The sequence below is a fragment of the Caenorhabditis briggsae genome (assembly GCF_000004555.2).
Source record: "Caenorhabditis briggsae complete genome, chrV, whole genome shotgun sequence".
NCBI lineage: Eukaryota > Metazoa > Nematoda > Chromadorea > Rhabditida > Rhabditidae > Caenorhabditis > Caenorhabditis briggsae.
The window spans coordinates 10,838,814-10,862,346 of NC_013488.2; the positions used below are offsets into that span (position 1 = coordinate 10,838,814).

General features: G+C 37.4%; 7 protein-coding genes across 7 annotated transcripts; 3 read left to right on the forward strand and 4 right to left on the reverse strand.

Annotated features, from left to right (window-relative positions):
• Positions 1–2,193: 2,193 nt before the first annotated feature.
• On the forward strand, positions 2,194–5,274 carry Cbr-egl-3 (the record flags this gene model as incomplete). The annotated part of the gene is given in 8 exon segments (XM_045237646.1): positions 2,194–2,469; positions 2,752–2,892; positions 3,366–3,419; positions 3,470–3,562; positions 3,722–4,212; positions 4,225–4,713; positions 4,760–5,054; positions 5,125–5,274. 8 exon segments carry the CDS (start codon positions 2,194–2,196, stop codon positions 5,272–5,274), a joined length of 1,989 nt encoding a protein of 662 aa, XP_045094018.1.
• Positions 5,275–7,780: 2,506 nt separating this feature from the next.
• On the forward strand, positions 7,781–10,104 carry CBG09535 (the record flags this gene model as incomplete). The annotated part of the gene is made up of 6 exons (XM_002636996.1): positions 7,781–7,970; positions 8,378–8,459; positions 8,508–8,739; positions 8,794–8,994; positions 9,040–9,805; positions 9,911–10,104. The coding sequence occupies 6 exons, from the start codon at positions 7,781–7,783 to the stop codon at positions 10,102–10,104; spliced, it is 1,665 nt and encodes a 554-aa protein (XP_002637042.1).
• A 2,870-nt stretch (positions 10,105–12,974) lies between these two features.
• On the forward strand, positions 12,975–13,237 carry CBG09534 (the record flags this gene model as incomplete). The annotated part of the gene is made up of 2 exons (XM_002636995.1): positions 12,975–13,089; positions 13,158–13,237. The coding sequence occupies 2 exons, from the start codon at positions 12,975–12,977 to the stop codon at positions 13,235–13,237; spliced, it is 195 nt and encodes a 64-aa protein (XP_002637041.1).
• A 1,579-nt stretch (positions 13,238–14,816) lies between these two features.
• Positions 14,817–16,495, reverse strand: Cbr-srsx-30 (the record flags this gene model as incomplete). The annotated part of the gene is made up of 7 exons (XM_002636994.1): positions 14,817–14,940; positions 15,088–15,289; positions 15,332–15,468; positions 15,538–15,648; positions 16,061–16,184; positions 16,231–16,334; positions 16,383–16,495. The coding sequence occupies 7 exons, from the start codon at positions 16,493–16,495 to the stop codon at positions 14,817–14,819; spliced, it is 915 nt and encodes a 304-aa protein (XP_002637040.1).
• A 1,449-nt stretch (positions 16,496–17,944) lies between these two features.
• Positions 17,945–19,520, reverse strand: Cbr-srsx-29 (the record flags this gene model as incomplete). Its single annotated transcript, XM_045237647.1, has 6 exons — positions 17,945–18,092; positions 18,134–18,335; positions 18,379–18,515; positions 18,559–18,678; positions 18,724–19,002; positions 19,408–19,520. The coding sequence occupies 6 exons, from the start codon at positions 19,518–19,520 to the stop codon at positions 17,945–17,947; spliced, it is 999 nt and encodes a 332-aa protein (XP_045094019.1).
• A 327-nt stretch (positions 19,521–19,847) lies between these two features.
• Positions 19,848–21,730, reverse strand: Cbr-srsx-28 (the record flags this gene model as incomplete). The annotated part of the gene is made up of 8 exons (XM_002636992.2): positions 19,848–19,877; positions 19,922–20,060; positions 20,289–20,490; positions 20,536–20,672; positions 20,720–20,839; positions 20,887–21,010; positions 21,468–21,571; positions 21,618–21,730. The coding sequence occupies 8 exons, from the start codon at positions 21,728–21,730 to the stop codon at positions 19,848–19,850; spliced, it is 969 nt and encodes a 322-aa protein (XP_002637038.2).
• Positions 21,731–22,145: 415 nt separating this feature from the next.
• Cbr-srsx-27 lies at positions 22,146–23,400 on the reverse strand (the record flags this gene model as incomplete). The annotated part of the gene is made up of 6 exons (XM_045237649.1): positions 22,146–22,320; positions 22,370–22,546; positions 22,802–22,921; positions 22,968–23,091; positions 23,140–23,243; positions 23,288–23,400. The coding sequence occupies 6 exons, from the start codon at positions 23,398–23,400 to the stop codon at positions 22,146–22,148; spliced, it is 813 nt and encodes a 270-aa protein (XP_045094020.1).
• Positions 23,401–23,533: the final 133 nt, after the last annotated feature.

Below are 23,533 nucleotides of genomic sequence, written 5' to 3' on the forward strand. Positions count from 1 at the left end.
CCCAGTTACTCATCATCCCTTGTCCATTATTCCCTTCTCTGATTTGATTCTGTAAGACCTATGGAAATAGTTCAAGGGTTCTTGTGATTCATGCTGTCGTATAGGAAGATTCAAACCAGAAAATCATGTGATATTGAGCTAAGAACACACAAAAAACCCGATCCAATGAGTCTACATTCAGCGAAAAGAGACCTAAATTCCAAAAGAGGTCAAAGAGCTCTTCCATTAGGTTAAACTGCTCGTGCCCTCGAGAGCTCTGACTCCCTTTTTTCCGAGAATTCTTTAGAGAGTCCTTCTCTGGCTCTTTGAACTCTTGTTTCCGAGAGTTGTTTTCTATATGTCTCATTGTTCCGTCCTCTTTTTCTTCTTCTTTTTCCCCAACTTTTATTCTTCTTGAATAAAATTTCTGAAACTTAATTTCCTATTAACGCCCGCCCCATCGTTTTCATTATTGGTTTTCTGACTTTGGGTTGTTTTTGAGAAAGAAGTCATTAGAAAATTCGAGAACAAAAACAAAAAGAAATTAGAGAAAAAAAACCATAACTATCTCATAACAAACCAAAGGTACTGTTCATATCGGGAGGTTTTTCTGCATACGATGAAAATATATCATTGAAAATTATAAATTTAAAAGCAATTTTAACTCCCAAATTCTCAAAATTATGGGATCTTCATTCTGGGAAGAATTCACAGAAACACCCTTAAATATGCTAAACCTGTTACCACTGCTCCCTTCTCAATTTTTCGGTTCATCTCATTTGGAATATCCTTTGCCCCGAAAAACATGAAGGGCTCCTGATGATGATGAGGATGATGATGATGAATCGGGAGCATACACATATTCAAGCACATCTTCTTCTCTTCTCTTTTCTCTATGTGTCATTCATTTGATTATCTTTTCACTGCTCTCTGGCTGAAACGAGGCAGAAAAAAGGAGGAAAAAAGCATGTGAGCTTGAAAAGAGAACCATTCTCTTCAAGATCCTTACTCTCTCGCATTCCAACGCATTCACCATCGCATTGAGAAGGAAGAAAAAAGACGACGTCATCTGTAAAAAAGAGAGAGAGAAGACTCATGAGATCTGTGTGTGTGCGTGTGTGAGTGTGCTCGTCGAACCGGAGCCAACGGAGAGAGAGGCCTTCTTCGGATCGATAAGGTGCAGTGCAGCTCCCTTCTGAAACGACAGCTCCATCGTATCGATCATTGCGGCACACACGCGCATGAGGCACAGCTTTCGCCCCCACCACCTCTACATCGTCTTCGTCTTCTTTTTCTTTTCCTTTTTTCTTTTTCTTTTCCCTCGCCTGTCTCGCTCTGCTTTCCGCGCCGCCCACTTTTTCAGCACCGATCGGACGGCTCAACAAAACTGACAGCTTTTTTTCTCGTTTCTTGAATTTGCGATAGGCGCGCGCAAAGAAAAGATTTTGGAATTTCCGTTTCGCTGTCATGTATAAATGAGTTATATGTTTTTGTGTTTTGTCTTTCTGAAATTACAAGTTGAATTTGTCCTTTTTCACTTCATCAGCTCATTCTTATTCCGATCTTGTTCGACGTCACTCTCTGTGTCTTTAGTATGATAAATTAGAAGCAGTTCCGGGCTTGAGGGAGACACATGTCAATCTTTTTTCTCTGTTTCGGAAATTAGCAAATCTCAAAAAGGGATTTATGAAATTTATGAATTGGCAAAACAAATTGAATTTCTTTGAGTCATGGTGTTCAACTACAGAAAAAAATTAATCATATACAATAGATATCATTTCCGGAAATGTGATGCCCTTTATGTTAAAGTGAAAAATCGGAAATGAAATCTGGTTATCATAATAGAATCCCACCCAATTCGTCCACTTTGAGCTCATATATCTCAATTCCTGTGAAAGATACCAAAAGCTTGTCAACTGATAAAATGTTGGTGATATCATGTCAAACATTTTATCAGTTTACAGTTTTTTGTTATTTCATAGGATTTGCGATAATTAAGCTCAAAGTTCAAGTATAGGGTGGCCATCTATTAGTGTTTACCGTATCTCTGTATTTCAACGTTTATCTCTACAATTCGAGTTTTATTTTAGAAGTATAGTAAACTAAATGGGTCTTTTCTTAGAAATTCGTTTCTTTGAATCTGCTCTCTTTTCTTCTCATTTTCTCCAAACCTACTTTTGCCAAATCTCGACTGAAAAATCTATAATTCAAGGTATGAAAAACACACATGTCGACCTAATATGTGTGTTCCTGTCGATTATAATCGGCATTGGTGAGGCGGTCGACGTCTACACCAACCATTTCCATGTTCATTTAAAAGAGGGAGGTGGACTGGAAGATGCGCATCGGATAGCCAAACGACACGGATTTATCAATCGGGGACAAGTTGCTGGAAGTGATAATGAGTTCCACTTCGTGCAGCCAGCTCTCGTTCATGCACGCACCAGAAGATCTGCTGGTCATCATGCTAAACTTCACAATGATGATGAGGTGAGAGATCTTTTTCTGGAATACTATTATTCGGATGAACGTTCTTTTTCCGAACTTGACCATTTGTTTTTGAATCTTTTTTCTTTGATTGATTTTTTTGTTTTAAACAAATCCATGCAAAATTTTCAACTGACTCTTGGACGCATTAAAAACCATCTTAATCATTCAAAAAACTGCATTTAATCCTATCATTACTACAAAATAGACCTTTTGAAGATCCGAAACTTGAGAATTCTATTTCATCCAATGACATCATTCACCTTTCCATCATTTGAAATTCAGGTGCTCCATGTCGAGCAACTGAAAGGATACACCCGCACAAAACGAGGATACCGTCCACTGGAACAACGTCTTGAGAGCCAATTCGATTTCACGTCAGTCATGTCGCCATCGGATCCACTGTACGGGTATCAGTGGTACCTGGTGAGTAGAATGTTCTCGAGCTTCTTCTGATGTAAATCATTCGTATTTCCTTTTTTTTTCAACGTGCATTGATAATTAGGTATCTTTGAGAGAGAAAAACAAGACATTTTGTGAAGGGTATTCCTTTCTGTTTCAAGGAAGAAAAAGGCAATAAGTCTTGAGTGGTGTGTCTTGAAATGCACGAAAACTCATAAAAGATGCAGAATTCAGGAAGCACTCACTGCCGTTTTTCTCATCTTTTTCTGTCATAAATTAGGGTTCCATTCCTTCTTCTTCTTTTTTGGATTTTCTGTCCTGAGAGGCCTTCATGAGGATTTCCTTTCGTCTCGGTTTTCATCGCCCGACGATGTAAATAATTCATGAGATAACTCTTCGTCATGAAAAAATAAGAGAAGGGAAAAAAGAAGAAGAAGAATGCGTCCCATGTTCTGTGAACCCAAAAAATCTATTGCTCAAACATGCTCTTTTTTCAGAAAAACACTGGACAAGCCGGCGGAAAAGCCCGTTTGGATTTGAATGTGGAAAGGGTAAGAGATAGAAAAAAAATAGAATTAAATTGAAGAAACAATTGTTTTAGGCTTGGGCAATGGGATTCACTGGAAAGAACATCACAACGGCTATCATGGATGACGGAGTGGATTACATGCATCCGGATATTAAGAACAACTTTGTGAGTATCACATGACGGATTAATGAAGTCAGAATGTTTGTTTCTCCAAAGTTCAGTCCTAATCCAAATAATTCGAGAAGCCATTCTTGGAATATTAATGATTTCTAATGCTAGATCTCCACCAAGTCTTCAAACCTAATGAACAAAATAAATTTTCAGAACGCTGAAGCTTCGTATGACTTCTCATCAAACGATCCATTCCCATATCCAAGATACACTGATGATTGGTTCAACTCTCACGGAACTCGCTGTGCTGGAGAAATCGTTGCCGCTCGTGACAACGGAGTCTGCGGAGTCGGAGTCGCCTACGACGGAAAGGTCGCAGGAATCAGAATGTTGGATCAACCATACATGACCGATTTGATTGAGGCCAACTCGATGGGACACGAGCCAAACAAGATCCATATCTACTCGGCATCTTGGGGACCAACAGATGACGGAAAGACTGTTGATGGACCACGTAACGCCACCATGCGAGCAATCGTCAAGGGAGTGAACGAGGGACGTAATGGTCTTGGATCCATCTTTGTTTGGGCCAGTGGGGACGGAGGAGAGGATGATGATTGCAACTGTGATGGATATGCTGCCAGTATGTGGACAATCTCAATCAACTCAGCCATCAACAACGGCGAGAACGCCCACTATGACGAGTGAGTTGACAGGCTTAATTCAGTTGAACCCAATATATTCAGATCCTGCTCTTCAACACTTGCTTCCACCTTCTCCAACGGAGGACGCAATCCAGAAACCGGAGTCGCCACCACTGATTTGTACGGAAGATGCACTCGTTCCCACTCAGGAACATCTGCTGCCGCTCCAGAAGCTGCCGGAGTCTTTGCTCTTGCTCTCGAAGCCAATCCATCATTGACCTGGAGAGATCTCCAACACTTGACCGTCCTTACTTCCAGCCGTAACTCGCTTTTCGATGGAAGATGCCGTGAGCTTCCAGCACTCGGAATCAAGGATAACCACAGAGATTCTCATGGAAACTGCTCGCATTTCGAATGGCAAATGAACGGAGTCGGACTCGAGTACAATCATCTTTTCGGATTTGGAGTTCTTGATGCTGCTGAAATGGTTATGTTGGCTATGGCCTGGAAGACTGCCCCACCACGTTATCACTGCACTGCTGGACTCATCGACACTCCACAGTAAGTATCATATTAGTAGATTACAATTTATTTAAATTATTTTCAGTGAGATCCCAGCCGACGGAAACCTTGTCCTCGAAATTGATACCGATGGATGCGTTGGAACCCAATACGAAGTCCGCTACTTGGAACATGTTCAGGCCGTCGTTTCGTTCAACTCTACCAGACGTGGAGATACCACTCTCTACTTGATCTCTCCAATGGGAACCCGTACCATGATTCTCTCCAGAAGACCGAAGGATGACGATTCCAAGGATGGATTCACCAACTGGCCATTCATGACAACTCATACGTGGGGAGAGAACCCGACTGGAAAGTGGAGACTCGTCGCCAGATTCCAAGTAAGTTATGGCTCCGTATAAGATGAAATCGATTAGAATTTTACACCGATTAACTCAATTTCATTTTCAGGGACCAGGAGAGCATACCGGAACCATCAAGAAGTTCGAGCTGATGTTGCACGGAACCCGAGAGGCTCCATACAACTTCATCGAGCCAATCGTTGGACAGACCAACAAGAAGCTCGACACCGTTCAGAAAGCTCACAAGCGCAGCCACTAAATGTACAAATCAATTCCATTACTCTTTTCCTTCCTTCTTCCATTTTCCCACATCCTAGTAGAGAATGAAACAGATCATCGATATTATCATCCCAGTCGACACGCCCCTATCATCCGGTGATCCGTATTGTTATAGTCGCTCCGGGTGCCGCATTTAAATTTACAGATTTCTATTTTGTAAGTACATTCCATCAAAATTTGCCCACCTCGATTGTTCCGTCTTTTTTCTTCTTTTTTCCCTTCACACTTTATTGTCAATTTTTCGACCCGATCATCACATCACAATTGTTAAAGGAGCTGAGCCACACACACACACAAACGACAGACACACACACCGACCGTCACCATCTAGAAAGAATAACGAAAAGAGCCCGTTTTGTCTCCTTCTTCTTCTATCTTACATCATCTTCACCATCTTCGCAATGCAATCCTTTGCCCCCGCGCACAAGTCGAACCACCCACAATAAATCGTTCGGAATTGTTATTGAAATACAGATAGTTAAGAGATGTCCGGAATGATCTTTCAATCCGGAAAACGAAATCCGGAAATTGGACATTTCCAAGCGCAGAAAAATTCTAAAAAACATCTCGCGCTTAATTTTTGCATCTTTTTCAGCAGAAATTAAAAACAAAACTTCTTGTCCAAGATAATTTTTGCAGGTTAACATATTTGTTGAAAATCCGAAATAAAATAGTTTTCCCGGAATCCGGAATCCGGATTTTTACAGAATCCGGAATGAAAAAGAAACAGTCTTCGAACATCTCTGAGATAGTTTCATCAGTTGCCTTTTTCATTGTTGACTTCTATTATAGGTTTTAATCTTCGGATCAATGGAAATATTTTTTGTTGGAACATATTTTCAATAAATGCAAACTTGTTTCATCTGAAAACTTCCAGAATAAAAAATCAAATGCGGTAAAAATTTTTAAACCTTATTTGTTGTGTAGTAAATATAGACACCTAAGTTTAACGATTTTGTTTTGTTGTTTATTTCAAAAGAAAGAAGAGCAGCCATTTTGTCACATGTAGGTTTTACGCTTGTTATCAAAATTTCAATAAGTATTTACCAGGTTTTTGTTTCGGCTTACAGTTGTTATGAGAAATTATAAATTCAAAAACGCCAAGTCAAAAGAGGCGCTGCCAATGGTTAAAAATCTATCAGACACTTCCCAGTTTCACTTTTTAAAAACAATTATGCGGAACTATTTGTCGGTATCTTCAGTCCTTCTACTCCACCTTTTTTTCGATTCTTGTTCATAAAATTTGTCGAATCCTCTTCTTCTTCTTCTTTTTCCTGTCTGCCAGTAGTCGTCAAACAATGATACGCGTCTATTTTATTTGTCTATCTGATTTCTCTTTTTCTACAACAACAGGGCATTATCAAATTTGTATACGTCCACATTGAAGAAAGGAAAACCATTCATCCTGTATTTCTATTCAGTTATCCATTCTTTCATTTTTCAGTATAATTTGAATGAATTCTCTTTAACAACGAACACATTCTTTTTCTTTCTTCCCTTCTAGCCATCTCATTTTTTTTTAACATTATGTCATTTACACCCCTGGCAAATTGCCAATCATCTGTCTGGGTGGCATCCATAAATCGTATTTGTCTTCTCTTCCTATCCTCTATCAAATCTTTATTGATCAGTCTATGATATCACATTTTTCTCCTCGCCTGTATCATTCATTTCAAAAAAGTCAATTTAATTTGGGTTACAGTGGATTCGTCAAATTAGTAAAAAACCGTCCAATAAATAGAATTTGAATTTTTCGGGTGAAAACCAAAAGGTAATGCGACTGGAATTTCTGGCGAACAAAACATATTAATCCCTCTATCTTTACATGTTTGTTTTACTTTTCCCGTGTTTACATCGTTTCCAGTAGTCAATCTTTCACAGCGAACTGAAAATCGGTTCCAGTTCAGAATTTTCGTGTCTAATTCTAAGATAACATTTTTGTAAACACAAATATAATCCATACATAACCGGAAATCAGTTTTTCATTGGAATTTTCCACCATCCGTAGTTCCGTAATCGTTGATCCCAGTTTTTAACCTTCTCTCCATATGCTCGCAAAATTTGCACTTTTTGAGAATTTCTACGTGACCTCGACCCCGTTGTAATGGCCAACAGCTGGCTCAAAACGGAAAAAAGGTCAAAATCCAAGTGGCCAACGTAGCACTGTCGACATGTATCAAAAAATTTTTCTTCGTCCAGTTTTCCCATTTTTGTCCCTTCCTTTTTTTGTTTTTTCGATTATAAAAAGAATCAAACATTCATATGAGTTGTCTGTTCATCAAAAGAAGTTGTGGGGGTGTCAGTCACCTCTTCTATTTTGCATACAGCGAATACTGTTTCCCCCCTTGTCATCTGCATATTTTGTCAAGTTCCGTGCGAAAATGTGTAGATTTTCTGTTCAAACCCCACTTCTCTTCTTCCTTCCTCTCGTTCTTCCTTTCCTTTTCGAGTTTTTTTTCTGTAATTTTCAGTAGTTCGCCTTCAAAATGGATTATCAAGAAAAGAAGGTGGAAGACAAAAAACAGACGGTTCAACGACCGTTTCTGAGGGCTCGAGACACTCCGCCGTTCGGAATTGCTCTTCTTTATGGATTTCAACAAGTTATGGTCTGCGTCTCGGCACTTCTTACAGTACCAATTATTATGGCAGATTCATTATGCCCAGGAGATAAAATTGGTAAGTTTTGTTTGGAAAAAAACAGAAAAAAAGTAAAATTCCATAAAAACAAGGTAAGGCAGACACCAAACCAGTTGATGAACAGTTTTGTGGAACAAGAACTGTAATCTTTCGTATACCTTGAAATCCCTGCAAACCGTCAAATTTGAGGCAATTTATCTCATTTCCTGTAAAAGATATCAAAAAGTGATACACTTATAAAATATTGCTGATATTATGGTAAACATTTTATCAGTGTACCACTTGTTGATATCTATTACAGTAAATGATATATATGGCTCGAAGTTGACGGTTCACAAGAAATCATCGTCAACTATTCCTACCGCTTTGTGACAGTAGTCGCACAATAGGCGAAATAGATATTAAACTTTTTTGATGTCCCGTCACCTTCAACTATGATTCTTCAGCTTTCCTCCGACAAACGCTTATCAGCTCTACGTTTGTCAGCAGTGGCATTTCGACAATCATTCAAACACTTTTCGGGATGAGGTATAAAAATTAGATCATTTTATTTCACCAAAAACTCTACATTTTCAGACTAGCTCTCTTACAAGGAACTGCATTCGCTTATGTCCCATCAGTTCAAGGATTCATGAGTCTTCCAGAAAACTTCTGCAACGCTACCGAACATGATTCCGTTCCCCAAGAGATCTACTTTGGAAAACTTGCACTTCTTCAAGGATGCTTGATTGCTTCGTCTTTTATTCCAATGTTCATCGGATGCACTGGTCTTGTTGGAATGCTAACAAAGTTTATCGGGCCCCTTACTGTAAGTACTCTATGACTTCATTCAAAATTCTAGAATTGAGATCGAAAATCTCAGGTATCCCCGCTGATGCTTCTCCTGGCATTCAGTCAAGTCGACTTGATGGTTACTCATATCAGCAAGCACTGGGTCGCTATTGTTCAAGCTGTTACTCTTTTCGCTACAATTCTCTATTTGGCAGAAGTGAAGATTCCGATTCCTGGGGTCAAAAACAGAAGATTCCACTGGTACAAAGTCAACCTGTTTGGACAGTATCCCGTATTTTTATTTCATTTATTCATGTAACCAAATTTCCATTTTCAGTATCTTATTGCAATCTGTACTTCATGGATCTTCTGCATCATCCTCACCGTCTTCAATCTAACTCCGGAAGGAAGTGCTGCTCGTGTAGATAAGAATATTTCTCTTCAAGTTATTGATGAATCCGCGTGGCTTGGAGTACCGTATCCTGGAAAGTTCGGAGCTCCTCAATTCAACCTTGGTCTCTTCTTGCTCTTCACCCTTTCTGCAATGACATCAGTGTTCGAATCAGTTGGTGATTATCATGCAGCTGCCAGAGTTTCTGAAGAACGACCACCACCAAGCCATGCTATCAATCGAGGAATTTTGGCAGAAGGCCTAGGATCTTTGATTTCAGGACTTCTCGGACCAGGAGTCGGAATGACGACTCATACAGAAAATATTGGAGTGATTGGTGTGACTCGAGTCGCTTCCAGATGGACTATGGTCATGGCTGGACTCTTCCTCATTGTCCTTGGCCTCATCACAAAGATCGGAGCTCTTCTTTCTACTATACCGGATCCTCTTGTCGGCGGAGTTCTTGCTTCTTCAATGGCTATGGTAGTTGGTGTTGCTATCGCAAATCTTCAAACAGTGGACATGTCTCTTTCTCGAAACATGGGTGTCTTCGGATTCTCGATGATGTTTGGTTTAATTGTTCCAAAGTATTTCAACAAGTTCCCAGTGGAAAACGCGTGGTCCTGGTTGAATCAGATTCTCAACGTTCTTCTCCAGATGCCAATGTTTGTGGGAGCTCTTTGTGGATGTATTTTGGATAACACAATTGGAGGTGAGGCTTAACTTTATAGGATTTAATAATGTGAGATTCAAGAAAATTCTGTTTGCTTTTTCATTTGACCTCTAAACGTCAGCTGAACAAATTATCCGTTTCCAGGCGCAACACGCGAGCAAAGAGGTCTTCGACCAAGAGGGGAGATCTATGCCGGTGGAATAGATGAGTGTACCTATAGCTTCCCTCCGTGGGCAATGAATATTCTTAATCGTATTCCTGGAGTTCAATACATTCCTTGTATGCCAAAAGAAAAGAAAGGAACCAATCGAGTGGGAGGAGAAGAAATTCGTCTCTAGAAAATAATTTTCCACTTCTGCTTTCATGCTTTTTATGATTTTCTTATATTTCCTATTGTTCTTCCACTCTTTTTTTCTTTTTTTTCTGTTCATATTTTGTCTAAATTATTATGGAACGAGCCCAATCCCGAGTTCAATATATTTTAATAATTTTGTGAGCGCATAATAAATATTTCGAAGAAAACAAATATACTGTTTTGCTGAAATGAAGTCGATTTTCTCATAAATCTTTGCTTTTAGTGCCGGTATTGTTTCCTTGTTCTGCTGTTTCCCACTCAACGCTCCCTTCCTCTTATTCTCTTCCTTTCCGTCCATTTGTTTCAATAGAAACACCTTTTCTTCTTTTTTACTTTCTTTTTTTCGCTTTTTCTTTTCTTAAAGTGCTCAACTTTTTGAACCTCTTCCTCCAGTCCTCATCGAGTATCCAAAACCCTTTGGTATCGCAGTGCGAACAATCGGACAGCAGAGTAAATAGACAGGTGAAGAACTCAGCGAGCCTCCCAAAAGAAGAGACAGGTGTTTGCGCAAGGAGACTTACTTACTGCCACATTTCATATCACGATTGATTCTTTCTGTTCAGACTCCTCTTCTTATCATTTCGTGATTTGTGTATTAATGCTTGACGAATTCACATTCATAATTAAATTTCATTTTCTCACACCTGTCCTGAAATTCGATCCGATTTTTAATAATTTCTATTTTTTCCCTTCTTTTTTTTGCAGCCTGACAGAAATCCCACATGAACATCTTTCCAGTTTTCTAGAATTTTTGAGTATTTATGGAAAAACAAAACATTCTCGAAGAACTCATCGTTTCAAAGTTCTCAAACACCATCAAAAGAGTGTCAATATTTCTTGGGTGATTCACACAAACTCTGATATTTACCTTGAGAAATAAATTGTTGAAAATCAGTCTTTTTGGTGACTTCAAAACCTCTAGCCGGTACTTGAGAAGCTGTTTTTCGTACACATGTATTTGTTTGTTTTATAATTCATAAAGCAATAAAATCACATCAGCGGCGTCATTAAAAATAGACATACTAATTGATGTTTTTAGCATTACGAATCTACCAGTGCCGTTTATGAACTGAAAATTGTGAAGTCTCAAGCTATTCGAATCGGGCAATATGTTTCTATATATATCAGATTCCCATACCTCCCAATTGAATCGAAAATGCTTTTTCACTTTATTCGAAATTTTGCTAAAAGCATTCCAGTTGGTCGTTGGCCCCGATTCCATGGGATCTGAAAAATGGCAATTTCATCTAATAGCAACTCAATCAGATGGTGACAAACAAGAAAAAGAAAAACGAGAGCAGCCGTCTTTTGTTAGACGTTCCAAACTTTTTTCTCTTCTTCTTTTTCTCTTTTGTCCGTCCTTTTTGGCGATTTCAATTTCTTCTGGGGGCAGCGGAATGTATCAAGATTCGCTCCCGTTTCCTCTTTGCTTTTCCATTTTTTTCATGTTTTTCCTCTCTATCTCTTTGAGCACGGAAAGGATTATAATACTTAGCAAGGCGAGATCCCCCTTCTTTTTTCTATATATTATTTTTTCCTTTTCTTAATTTCCGCTCCCGCTTCATCTTCTTCTTTTTCTTCTTCTACGTCCTTTTCATTTCCTTCAGTTTTCTTGTCCTTCTTCTTCTTACAGCATAAGTTTTTTTTCACCTTTTTTCTTCGATTGGTGCTCCCCTCTTTTTTTGTATCCGCCCTTTACATTATTCATCATCTTCGGTTTCATTTCTCCAACTTTTTTGGGGGAGGGTTAAATAACGAGGCATGTGAGAAGACAGATGAAAACCTTAAAAACTCTAGAAAATGTATTATCGCGTGATTATAAAATTGCGCCTCAGAAGTGGGCGGAGCCTAATGGCTCGAGGAGAATGCGCAGTAAACCATAGAATTCGTTAAAATTCTGATTCAGCAATTAGTATGTTTTCGACGAGAATTCAATAACAAATTTTCCTAAGAGAAAGGTTATGAAAACCGTTAAAGTTCATGAGTAAACCCTTTCATTAATTTTGACATTCACAGCTCTCTTTCCCTATTTTTCTCTTACTTCAACCAATTTTTGTTCGAGGATTTTCTATAATCCATTCCTCATGTGTTCTTTTAAGATGGAAAGTTGTCATTGGTCTTAGATTCTTGATTTATGTGGGTATACAACTGGAACTTTTCACTTGCTGGTTTGAAAGTTGTTGGGGTTTCCACACTTGAAAAATTGGAATCGCGGAAATTTGATTTAAAAAAGTTTAATCACTGCGTTCATGGCCAGCTTTTTATTTGGCAGAAAATGTGACCCAAAAAAATTTTTTGGGAAAACAGGAAAAAATTGCTCCAATCCCGGGCCTTGAAAACTTTGAAAAAAGCCCGGCCCGTTGCAAGTAGGCTTTGCAGTTCATTTTTTGACAATATAGTGAAGAACTTTGAAATTCTTAACTGGGTATCGAAAAAGATTTACTTCTGATTTAAACAGTTAGAAACTCATTCATTTATCAGCCCCAAATAGTTTCTAGTATTCCTATATTTGCGATCATTTGTCATTGTAAGCGTCACTCTTCACTTCAGGATTATTTCCACTCTTCTCTCCGTTTTATTTTTCCTCTTTTTCTGGCAGGTGCATTTACAGTGTGACTCAACTTTTTTTTTCCTCTCTTTGTCTCTTTTTTCTTATCACTTATCTTTTCTCTCTACGTCAGTTATAGTTAACACGTGTGATAAGTCACAAAAAGGACAAGTCAGAATTTCACCTAATTTCAGACAGACGGAAATAATACCATATACGTGAACTGTCCTAAATTTTCAATAACGCAGTTATCACTACTGCCAGCTCGAGAGAACTGCTGATATTCAGCCAACACATCTTCAATTATGTCGCTTCTCTTCGTTTATATCGGTTTCAATTTTATGGTTACTGTATTCGGATTCACATTCTTCTGGAAACTTTTCCCAGAGAATCGAATGGAAGCAATGTCGCGGCAGAATGGTGAGGTGAATATTCATTTTTGTGATTCGTCCCGTCTAATTTAGCTCACATTAGAATTATTTTTTCAGCAGATTTGAAAAAGGTGGACAGCGAGAACAACAATACGGTGGAATCGAGAGAGGAGGTCGAAAATCAAAAGTGCAAATGAATCAAAGGGAAACAATTGGAAAAGATTACGAGTAAACTGTGATTTAGCTATTCAGCAATTTATCGGTTTGAACATGTATATTTGGCCAAATAAAACATTTGAATGATTTAAAAAAATTGTGTGAATGCCGTTTGAATTAGGTTACAGTCTGGATGAATAATTTTCCGTTATGGTTCACTTGAAATTTGTCGTTGAGAAATAAGAAATTGCAAAAATGTCAAAATTTGAAATTCGTTTATATTACAGTATCGGTCGTTAAGACATACAAAAACATATTTTTCATTTAATTTTGGCCATTTTGACTATTTTTGGTCGGAGCACGGCTGCCGAGTTTCCGATCACATTGAAAATTCTGAAATTGACCGGCACTGCATATATTTTACAATATTTAGAACTGTGTCTATAGATTTTTTTTAACTTGGAGGAACATCTTCCTTATAAATAAAACGCTAGAGGCGTCTGTCCGTCCCGGTAAGAGATCTCGTATTTCTACATGAGAATGCAAAAGGCTTTTTGATTTTTTTTTTTGTTGGGGGAGGTTTTCTTCACGTGTATTGTTCCTTGTTTCTGTTTTCTGATTCTCAGGACAACAATATTATATTTTTCCGTGACATTTCAAAAAAAAAATGAGGGAGATAAAAAAAGGAACGTGGATCCACAGTAGTGCGACTGAAGCAATTTAGTGTGGATTCGAATATATTCCCATCAAAACTAGAAGAAGAATATGTCGAACTTCTCTCGGATAGCAACCCTTCCCTCGGATAGCAAGTACTTTCAGCCTTTAAAAAGTTGGCTTAGCGTCCTAAATCAGCTGACATCTAGAAGCAAGGCTCCCTGCAAAAAATTCTCTCTAACCTTCTTTTTTTTCAGACAGCAATAATATGTACATTCAAAAAAAAAAAAGAAAATTTGAAATTACAGTTGACATATTTCAATATTGACATGCTATACAGTTAAAAACTACAGATTTTTCAAGAGAACACAAAATTTAGGAAGAATAGAATAATTTTCAGAATGTTGAAAAATTACCAAAAAAATCTGAATAGCTATGAAGAAAAAATAATTTTTCCTATTCCTACCAACATTTTTGTGTTAAATTTTGAATTCGAATTCTGGTCATGCAAAGTTTTTGAATTTAGCACCATTTTTCGGATAGCCCAATAAAAGGGAAGGCCTATAATTTTTCAAAAAATGTGAAAAATTCCAGTCAAAAAGTACTGAAATTAGCGAAAATCAGTAAGATTTTCACATTTTTCGGTGCAAATTTGTTTCAATTTTTTTTGTTTAAAGTCATAGGTTTAGGCAAAAACGCTTTGTTAACCTTACACTGGGGCACCTGAATTTTGGCGCCAAATTCAAAAAGTATCCCAATTCAGAAATCATCCTCGGAATTCCAAAAATTTCTGAAATATTAGAACTTTAGAATATTCTTAAAATCAAAGGAAATACATTTTTAGAACCAGAAACTCAAAAATCTTGATTCTAGTATGCCGTATTTCCATTCAATCAGTAAAAAACAAGATAAAACAAGATTGCGCACCAGCTTGCTAGTCAAAAAACAATTTATTATGAGATCATATTAAGATTCTTGAGATTTCGTATTTTTCCGAAGATTTTGTAGTTCACTAGCAGAATCTGTGAAGGTTGGAAGTTTTCCAAATGAGCCATCCAATAACATTTTGACAGTCAGTTGGTATTCAGGGCTGAAAATATATACATTACTGATAAAAATACGTAAAACAAATGTTTTTTTTTTCAGTGTTCTGGCCTGATTATCAAGAAACATGTGGTTTTTGTCCTAAGGGGTAGCTTATCATCAGATCGTTAAAAATTTTTTAGTTTCTGCTTACTTGATTGTGTAAAAAATGAACAAATTTGATGAAATTGCAATGTTAACGGTTATTCCAGAATACATTTGAATCAGATTGAAAATCTCGAAATCATCGGTGACAAAATATCCGAAAGTGTTGGATACGGTAGTTATGGCCCATCCAAAGAGAACTATTCCGACTGTGACTCCGATTGATTTGAAAACTGCTTTGAATCGAGAACCTGAAAAAAATCTGTGTCTCTATTATTCAAATAAAGATTCACTTGTATCATGAAACTTCAGAAGCACAGCTGTCATCAAGTAGGCCAAGATAATTGACATGTAAATTACATGGCTCGAAAGAGTGAACACTTTGAAGGAAACGCCTGCCAAAGCAGTTGGTATGGCGCATTTCACAAGTCTGCAATTACGGAAATGCTCAATTGAAAAAGGCATAAATCATTTTGAAACCGGAAACAGAACTACCCACTCATTATTTCGTTCCATGAAACCAAGATAGAGGATTGAAGTCGTGTAGAGAATCGGGAAGACGAGATGAATCGAGGTGTACAAAACTTTTTGGAATTGAAATCCGCGGTATCTGTGAAAATATAAAATCATGAATTTACTGTATAATTTACAAGTTAATTTGATCTGTTTTTATTTTCATTGCCAGGGGACACCGAGGAGGATAGCAGAAATGCCCGGAATGTGGAATCCGGATAAAAAAAAATTACGGAATCCGGAACAACTTCTTATGGAGGAGGATTATCCCCAATAAAAATTTTTGTCGAAAATTCGGAGCAAATCATTTTTCTAGGATTCCAGAATCAGGAATTCGGAATTAAAAATTTTCTTGCAATCTGGAATCCTGACAAAATGTTGTTTCTCGGAATCAGCAAAAAAACACGAATCCGAAATACGGAATCCGTAATCCGGAATACGGGATCCGGAAATCTCTGGAGAGAAGACCCATGATATGAATTTTGAATTTCATTGTCCAATCAGCTCACTTAATTGGAAACGAGACGGCAAGAAGACGATCCAATCCAATTTCCATAAGAAGAGGAGCAGCAATAGTCAAACCAATTACTGGGAAAAAGTTGAGAAAATAACATGTTGATTGGTATGAGTAGGCTGAAAATATCTGTATTTTATGACTTTCATATGTTTTTCAACGAACTATTCGTGAGTAGCTGAACGACGAAAACAATCTGACCACAGACGTGAATTCCATCGGCTAGACAGGTTAGCGTGAGCAGAATATGAAATGGAGAACGAAGGCGTCTGAAAATAGACACTGAAGGGTAGAAGATAGATGAGAACACTACTTACGGATTGATGAAGAAGCAAATGATCATGATGATATTACTGAAAACCCCAATTGGAATGATAATCACGTAGAAGAATGTGAGTGGTATCATCCATGGATGTACGTCTTCGAACATTTTCTGAAAGTAAAAAAAAAAACTGAAAATCGAGGCTTGTTTTGAAAAAAAAATGCAAAGATCTTCAAATTAGATAGAAAATGGAATCGAGCGAAAAAAAACAGAAAAAAGAGAAAAGTCGAGTTCAAAAAAAGGTGGTTTCCGGTTTAGTTTTTGAACTTTAACGCAAGCATATTTTAGCAGATTTTGTGGGAGGGCACTTCAGAATACAAAAGTTAGAAGTCCCAAGAATTGAAGGATTTTCAGAGGGAAAAAATAGAATGACTCGAAAACTGGAATCTGCATATTTTATCTTTTTCTCTCGAATCTGAAAAAAAAGCGGATTTTATAGTTGTTTTCGAAAACTGATCTATATTCTCCAGGGAGACACATTGACTGCTAATTTAGTTTTTTTTTTGTACTTTCATAAAAATCTCATTTTACTATTTATTGTAATCAAAATTAATACTGAAGACGTATTGAAATTCGAGAAAATTTTTTCGAATGATGAATATGTTTCTAGCTTCACATTAGATTATGTGTGATCTTGATCTTTGTGAACTGAGCTGAGAACCATTCGATGTGTGTTTCAATAATTTATTCATCATGGAATGTGTTGGATACCAAGACCTCTGAATTTCTTTTTTTCACAAGGTGCGAAAAGTGACGGACATTGAATACGAAGGTCTTGTTTCACTACATGTTTCTCGAATTTCTGGTTTCGTTTCCGGAAAACAATGAAATCCGAACAAATTTTTCAAAAACTTAAAAACTCAAACAGCAAGCAGTGAAATGATTTTTTCGCAAGACTGACGAATGAACCTCGTGGTCAATTTTCTACAGAGAATGTTTTGCAAATAGTGTGTAAAAACGAAGAAAAAAGGAAAAAAACATGTAATCCTTAAAGTGACTTCCTTCCTTTCCTGAACTTGTCTTCAGTCGACGAGAGTCTTTAAATGAAAAGTTGGAAATGATCAAAAACTAAACGGATCCATTAAATGTTGATGAGCCAAATGGAAAAGAGAAAGAAGAATAAGAAAGAGATGCTGAAAATGACGCGAGAGAGTTCTCATAAGACTAAACTTCTTTTCAAATTCTATTTCAATTATCTACGAATGCACTCAAATTGTACATTAATTGTCCAATTATTTATATTTCAAAGTAGAATTTAAAATAGAGTCACAGCGAAAAATGTGAACTGAAAATGTGAAGAATGAAAACCAGAAAAATGAAACATTCTCTAATCCGGAAGATTAGATTGGCTTCTTTTAATGAGAATGACCTTGTTAAAAACCTCATGAGGGTGAAAAAAACGACAAACTCTTTTTCTTTTCGAAAAATAATCAAAATTGACAACAAGCTGGAGATCCAGAGAGCAATCTCATTTTACAAATGTACCGGTGATCGGTTTATTTTTCAGAAAGAACAATTGTTTAGTACATGAAAAGAAAAGTGGAGAGTTTGAAATGATTAGTTGATTGATGCCATTGTCAATTTTCTTTTCTGAATTTGTGAAGTTGAAGATACAGTAACCATTGTACTTGATGCTTCGAATGCTGGAGTGTTGGCCTTGCTCTTGCACCCAAACAATGCTTTGATCACTTCCCGATACTCCGAGCTGGAGTTTCATTGTTAAGAATTATGATATTTGACACTTACTTAATAGCATAGAAAATGAAAACATTAGAAGCAGCTGCGAAATTGACAGTTATTCCTGCATACATCTGCATTAATTGAGCAGTGAAAGCCACATCAGTTATCTCATAGGACAGAGTATTTGTGAGAGTTGTGGTGACCCATCCGAATAAAACAAAACCGACGGTTACCATAATTGAACGGAAAACACTTTTGAAGCGAGCGCCTGAAAAAAATTAATGGAAAACCATTATGATCACAATACTCACTTGCTTGGTTAGATTTCAAAAGATAGTAGACTATTCCATACACGATGACCACCAAGAAATAAATCAAAGCACTTGAGTAGGTGAAAAACTGAAATGGTGTTCCCATGAGAGCAAGTGGGACTGCACATGCAATTTGTCTGAAATTTATTAATTTGAATTCAGACTTCATTAAACTCGTACAATTTGTCGTCTACAATACGGTAGTGAAACCCATAGTAGAGAAGTACCAAAGTATAAACTATTGGAAAAACGAGTTGCCCAAAGATGTAATGTTTTGGCTCTTGTTGAAAAAGGCGATATCTGAAAAATAAAGAATTATGATAAGCTTCTAAAATTTTGATTCACTTTGTAGGCAATTTCACAGCAATTAATCTATCAATTCCCATTGCTAGAATTAGAGGACCAGATGCTCCTACGCCGTAAAGTGGAATGATGAGCATGTAAAAACATTGAGCTTGTGAACTTGTCACTGGAAATGAGTTTGGGTTGCTCTGGAATACTGTAAGAATTTGAAACGTACTGTTTCCAAATAAATGAACGCAATAAACAAACTGTGCACATAAATGCAATAAGTCGGAGATACAAGTCAAACTAATTAGAATGTGGCATGGAGAACGGAGACGTCTGAAATCCTTTTTTAGTTTTGTATTGCTTGTCGCCGGGCCGATTCCGGGCCGGCACGAGCCGGCTGATAACTCACTTCAAAGTTGAAATTGTGGGCTAAACAAAATACCAGGTGATGGAGCTCGGCGTGCTCTACAACCTGCAAAAAACCGACCAGCAATAAATCAGTAGTTTGGGGTGCGCCCTGAAATTTAATAGCCGGGAGAAGCAAGTATCTCCGGCCCGGATCATACTACATATTTTCGAAGCCAGTCGATTCTTATTGGAGGTTGTAGAGCTCATCATCTGGTATGATATTTTGCTCACAATTTCAATTTTGAAGCGAGTTACCAGCCGGCCGGTGCCGGCCCAAAATTTGCCCATCGACAATTATGATTTTTAATCTGATTTCTTCCAACTACTCACTTATTTTTGAAGAAACAGATGAGCATAATGGCGTTCCCAACGACACCAATGAATGAGTTGATGAAAAAGAAAAATCCCAGAGGAAGAATTAACGGATGAATATGTGAGAACATCTTTCTGTAACTAAAACTTGAACTTGAGAAGTTCAAAACTCATGAAGCAATTTCTAAAGAAAAAATCTTGATTTCTGAAAAACCAGCTGGCAACATGAGTGTTGTAGGCGGTCAACTTCTCAGATTAGACTAGAGAAAAAATGTCGAGTTGATCAAAAGTCTGAACTGATGGATTCTCATGTGACAGGCGTGAGAATAATTGTTCTCCAAAGGGAGGAGGAGAAGTTTTTTCTTTAAGATTCTAAGAAAAGCGAAACTCAAGATGTTGATGTTTCGAAAAATATTTATTGCATTAATAAAAGGAGTTCTGACAAGTATAATAGTCAGTTAATGATTGGGACGATAGACTTGGTTGACCTGAAAATGTATTAATGAAATTTAGCATGCACTTTAAGAATAACGAACAGAATCGTGGATCTTCTCTTCTGAAGGTTCGCATCTGATTTTACTGTCACCATGGTACTTGATGCTTCGAATGCTGGAGAGTTTGCCTTGCTCTTGCAGCCGAACAATGCTTTGATCACTTCCCGATACTCCGAGCTGGAATTTAATTTCAGATATTATACATCTTCAGAGTTTAGATTCTCAGAAATGGTGAATCCTATTCTCCCGTAGGGACTTCATCTCTAACCACGTGTCTGATTATACCTATTGACGCAACATCTAAAGATCTCAAATTGCACAAAAGTGCAAGTATCATGTGATACTCATGGGAAGATATTTTAAAATGTTATGATTCATATCTGCAACCAAAAAAATCAAGCTTACTTGATTGCATAAAAAACAAAGACGTTTGAAGCGGCTGCTGCATTGACTGTGATTCCAGCATACATTTGAATGAGTTGAGCAGTATAAGCGCTATCCGAAATGGAATAAGATAAGGTGTTTGCAGTTGTAGTGGAAACCCATCCAAACATCACAAGACCTACAGTAACCGCCAGAGAGCGGAATACACTTTTGAATCTTGCGCCTGTTGAAATGAATTGAAAAGGAATTTTAATTGGGTAAAACTCACTAGCTTTGTTGCTTTTCAGAAGAATGTATACTGATAGGTAGACGATAAAAACGAATACGTAAATGATTCCACTAGAATATGTGAACATTTGAAATGCAGTTCCGTTCAGAGCCAGCGGATTCGCACATATTATTTGCCTGAAAATAATACATTTCTTTTTGTGAAAAAATAACTATTTTATCACTTTTTGCTGTCCGTGTCTCTGACCAAAAATCCGTAAATCAGAAAAATAACCGCGTATGCTATTGGGAAGAGTAGTTGAGCAAAAACGTAGAGCTTGGGCTCCTCTTGGAAGTACCGATATCTAGATGAAAAAAGGTTGGGTGTCCATTATTTGAAAAATATATATACCTGGTGGGATATTTGACTGCAATCAGTCGGTCGATGCCCATGGATAGAATGAGTGGTCCGCCAGAAGTGAGGCCAATTAATGGAACGATGAGCATGTAGTAGCATTGTGCTTGAGTTGATGTCACTGGAACATTCAGCGATTTGATGCTTCGGGGCATTATGTCACTGGATATTCCGCCACCGTGATAATAAAGACGAATGGATAGGTTTCGGACTACAAAAACACTTATAGGGTTTCAAACATACATCTTCTGATAGACCAAATTCTGAAATTACAAAAATTCGAAAAAAAACAATATTGAGATAAACTCAGTTCTGTAATTTTTCGACTTTCAGGATATGTTCTATCAGAGAAAGCCCATTTGAAAACCCTAAAATTGCGTTGTAATCTAAAAAGTTTTCGTCCTCCTGTATTATCTTTGTGGCGAAATGTCCTGGAGCCCGATTTGATAGTGATACCAATCGAGAAGTTTATGGTTACTACTTCTAGAATAATTAAGCAATCGCGTTTCTCAAGACCTAATTGACAGCAAAACGGTGTACATTCACTAATATCTGATTAGACATCTAAACCAACTTACAATTTCCAAAGAGATGCACACAAAACGGGAACTGTCCACTGATATGGATTGCATCCGCCAAACAAGTAACCGTAATCAGAATATAGCAAGGAGAACGAAATCTTCTGAACATTTAATCTATCAATCATCAATACTCCTTCCCTAACTGACTTAGTTCTAAACGAACACATTAGCATCACAAGATTTCCAGCAATTCCAATAACAGAGCAAAAGAAAAAGAAAAATCCAAGAGGGAGAATTTCTTTGGCGATGTAGTCAAACATTGAAAACTTCTCGACTGATGCAGATTTTGATGACTGAAATGTGTCACCCTTTCCATTCTTCTTCTCCCTAATTCCCACGTTTCTATTCTCATGTACCCAATGTCGTTTCTGGTACGCCTACCTCAATCAAATGGTGATAATAATGTTGAGCTCAAAAACCAAAGCTCGTTGAAACAAATTAATTTGAACTTCCCGCTTTTTTTTCAAGACTAATAATTCAGCAATTTTTTAGACTCCACTGATCACTAATTGTGACAGCTTTAATCGAATTGATTTGAGCTGGTACTCAATTACTCGAATTCTATTAGGTGAATTTGTCAAGAGTATGTCAAATAACTGATTTATTGAACTCAAGAGTGACTTTTAAAAGTGAAAATGTTTCCAATAAGAACTAAAGAAAAGGTATAATTATAATTTATACAACTGTCATTCGTCGAGCAGCGGCTGGAGTTTTTTCGAAGACGACGTTCGGCTGAGATACAGATCGAGGGACCACTTTTGTGACTGTTTGAGTACTGGACGGCTCGAAAATCATTCCACCTTTGATACGGATTCCGAACATGGATTTGATAACAGAGCGATATTCAGAACTGGAAATTGCAGGATAGGAAAAAAACGAGTAAGATTGAGGTGTCTTACTTTATTGCATAGAAAACGAAAACATTCGAAGCTGCTGCGAAGTTGACAGTGATTCCAGCATACATTTGGATCAATTGAATAGTGAAAAGATCATCAGTTATAGAATACGATAATGTGTTAGCAGTGGTAGTGGTCACCCAGCCGAGTAAAACGAATCCAACTGTCACTAGGATAGATCTGAATACATTTTTGAACCGAGCGCCTGAAATCATGAAATTGTAAAGAGTTCAAAGCTTAATCACATACTAGCTTTGTTGGATTTCAACATTACATAAACTGACAGATAAACAAAAAACACTGCAATGTATATAATCCCACTGGTATAAGTGAACATTTGAAAGGAATTTCCATTCAACGAGAGAGGATTCGAACAAATTAGTTGACTTGAGAATTAGATTGCAGCAGATTTTTTCTCAATATTTATGTACTTACTTTTTCACATCTGTATCCCTTACAAGAAACCCGTAGACTAGAAAAACAATGCTATACAGAAGCGGAAAAGATAATTGTGCAATCACATAGTTTCGAGGTTCTTCTTGATAATAACGATATCTAGAAAGCGGGAAATAAAACATCGAATCTAGGTCTAATCGTTTACTTTGTGGGAAATTTCACAGCTATCAGTCTATCAATTCCCATGCTCAGAATCAAAGGACCTCCAGTCGTGAATCCAACAATTGGGATGGAGAGGATGTAGAAACATTGAGCTTGTGAAGATGTTACTATAGCAATTTATTTCAAGAATAATTCTAAATTCAATACAAACTTACAGTTTCCAAATAGGTGAACACAGAATGGGAACTGACCACAAACATGGAGCAAGTCAGCGACACATGTTGCACAAATGAGCAGATGACATGGAGATCGGAATCGTCTTCAAAGATAAGTTATGTACCTTTTTTTGAAATTTCAACCAACTTTGTTCTAATAGTGCAAAACACCATAATAGCATTTCCAATTACTCCTATCAAAGAGCAGAAAAAGAAAAAGAAACCGAGTGGTAAAATAGCAGGATTTATGTAATCGAACATTAATAAAACAGAGAAGAAATGGGATTTATGTGGAGGGCGAGAGCCAAAAACAAGGATGTTTCCCACCCTGGTGCTAAGGTGAGCAGAAAAGGGGAGGAGCTCGGGAACAAGAGGGTGAGTGTCTGATTGTATA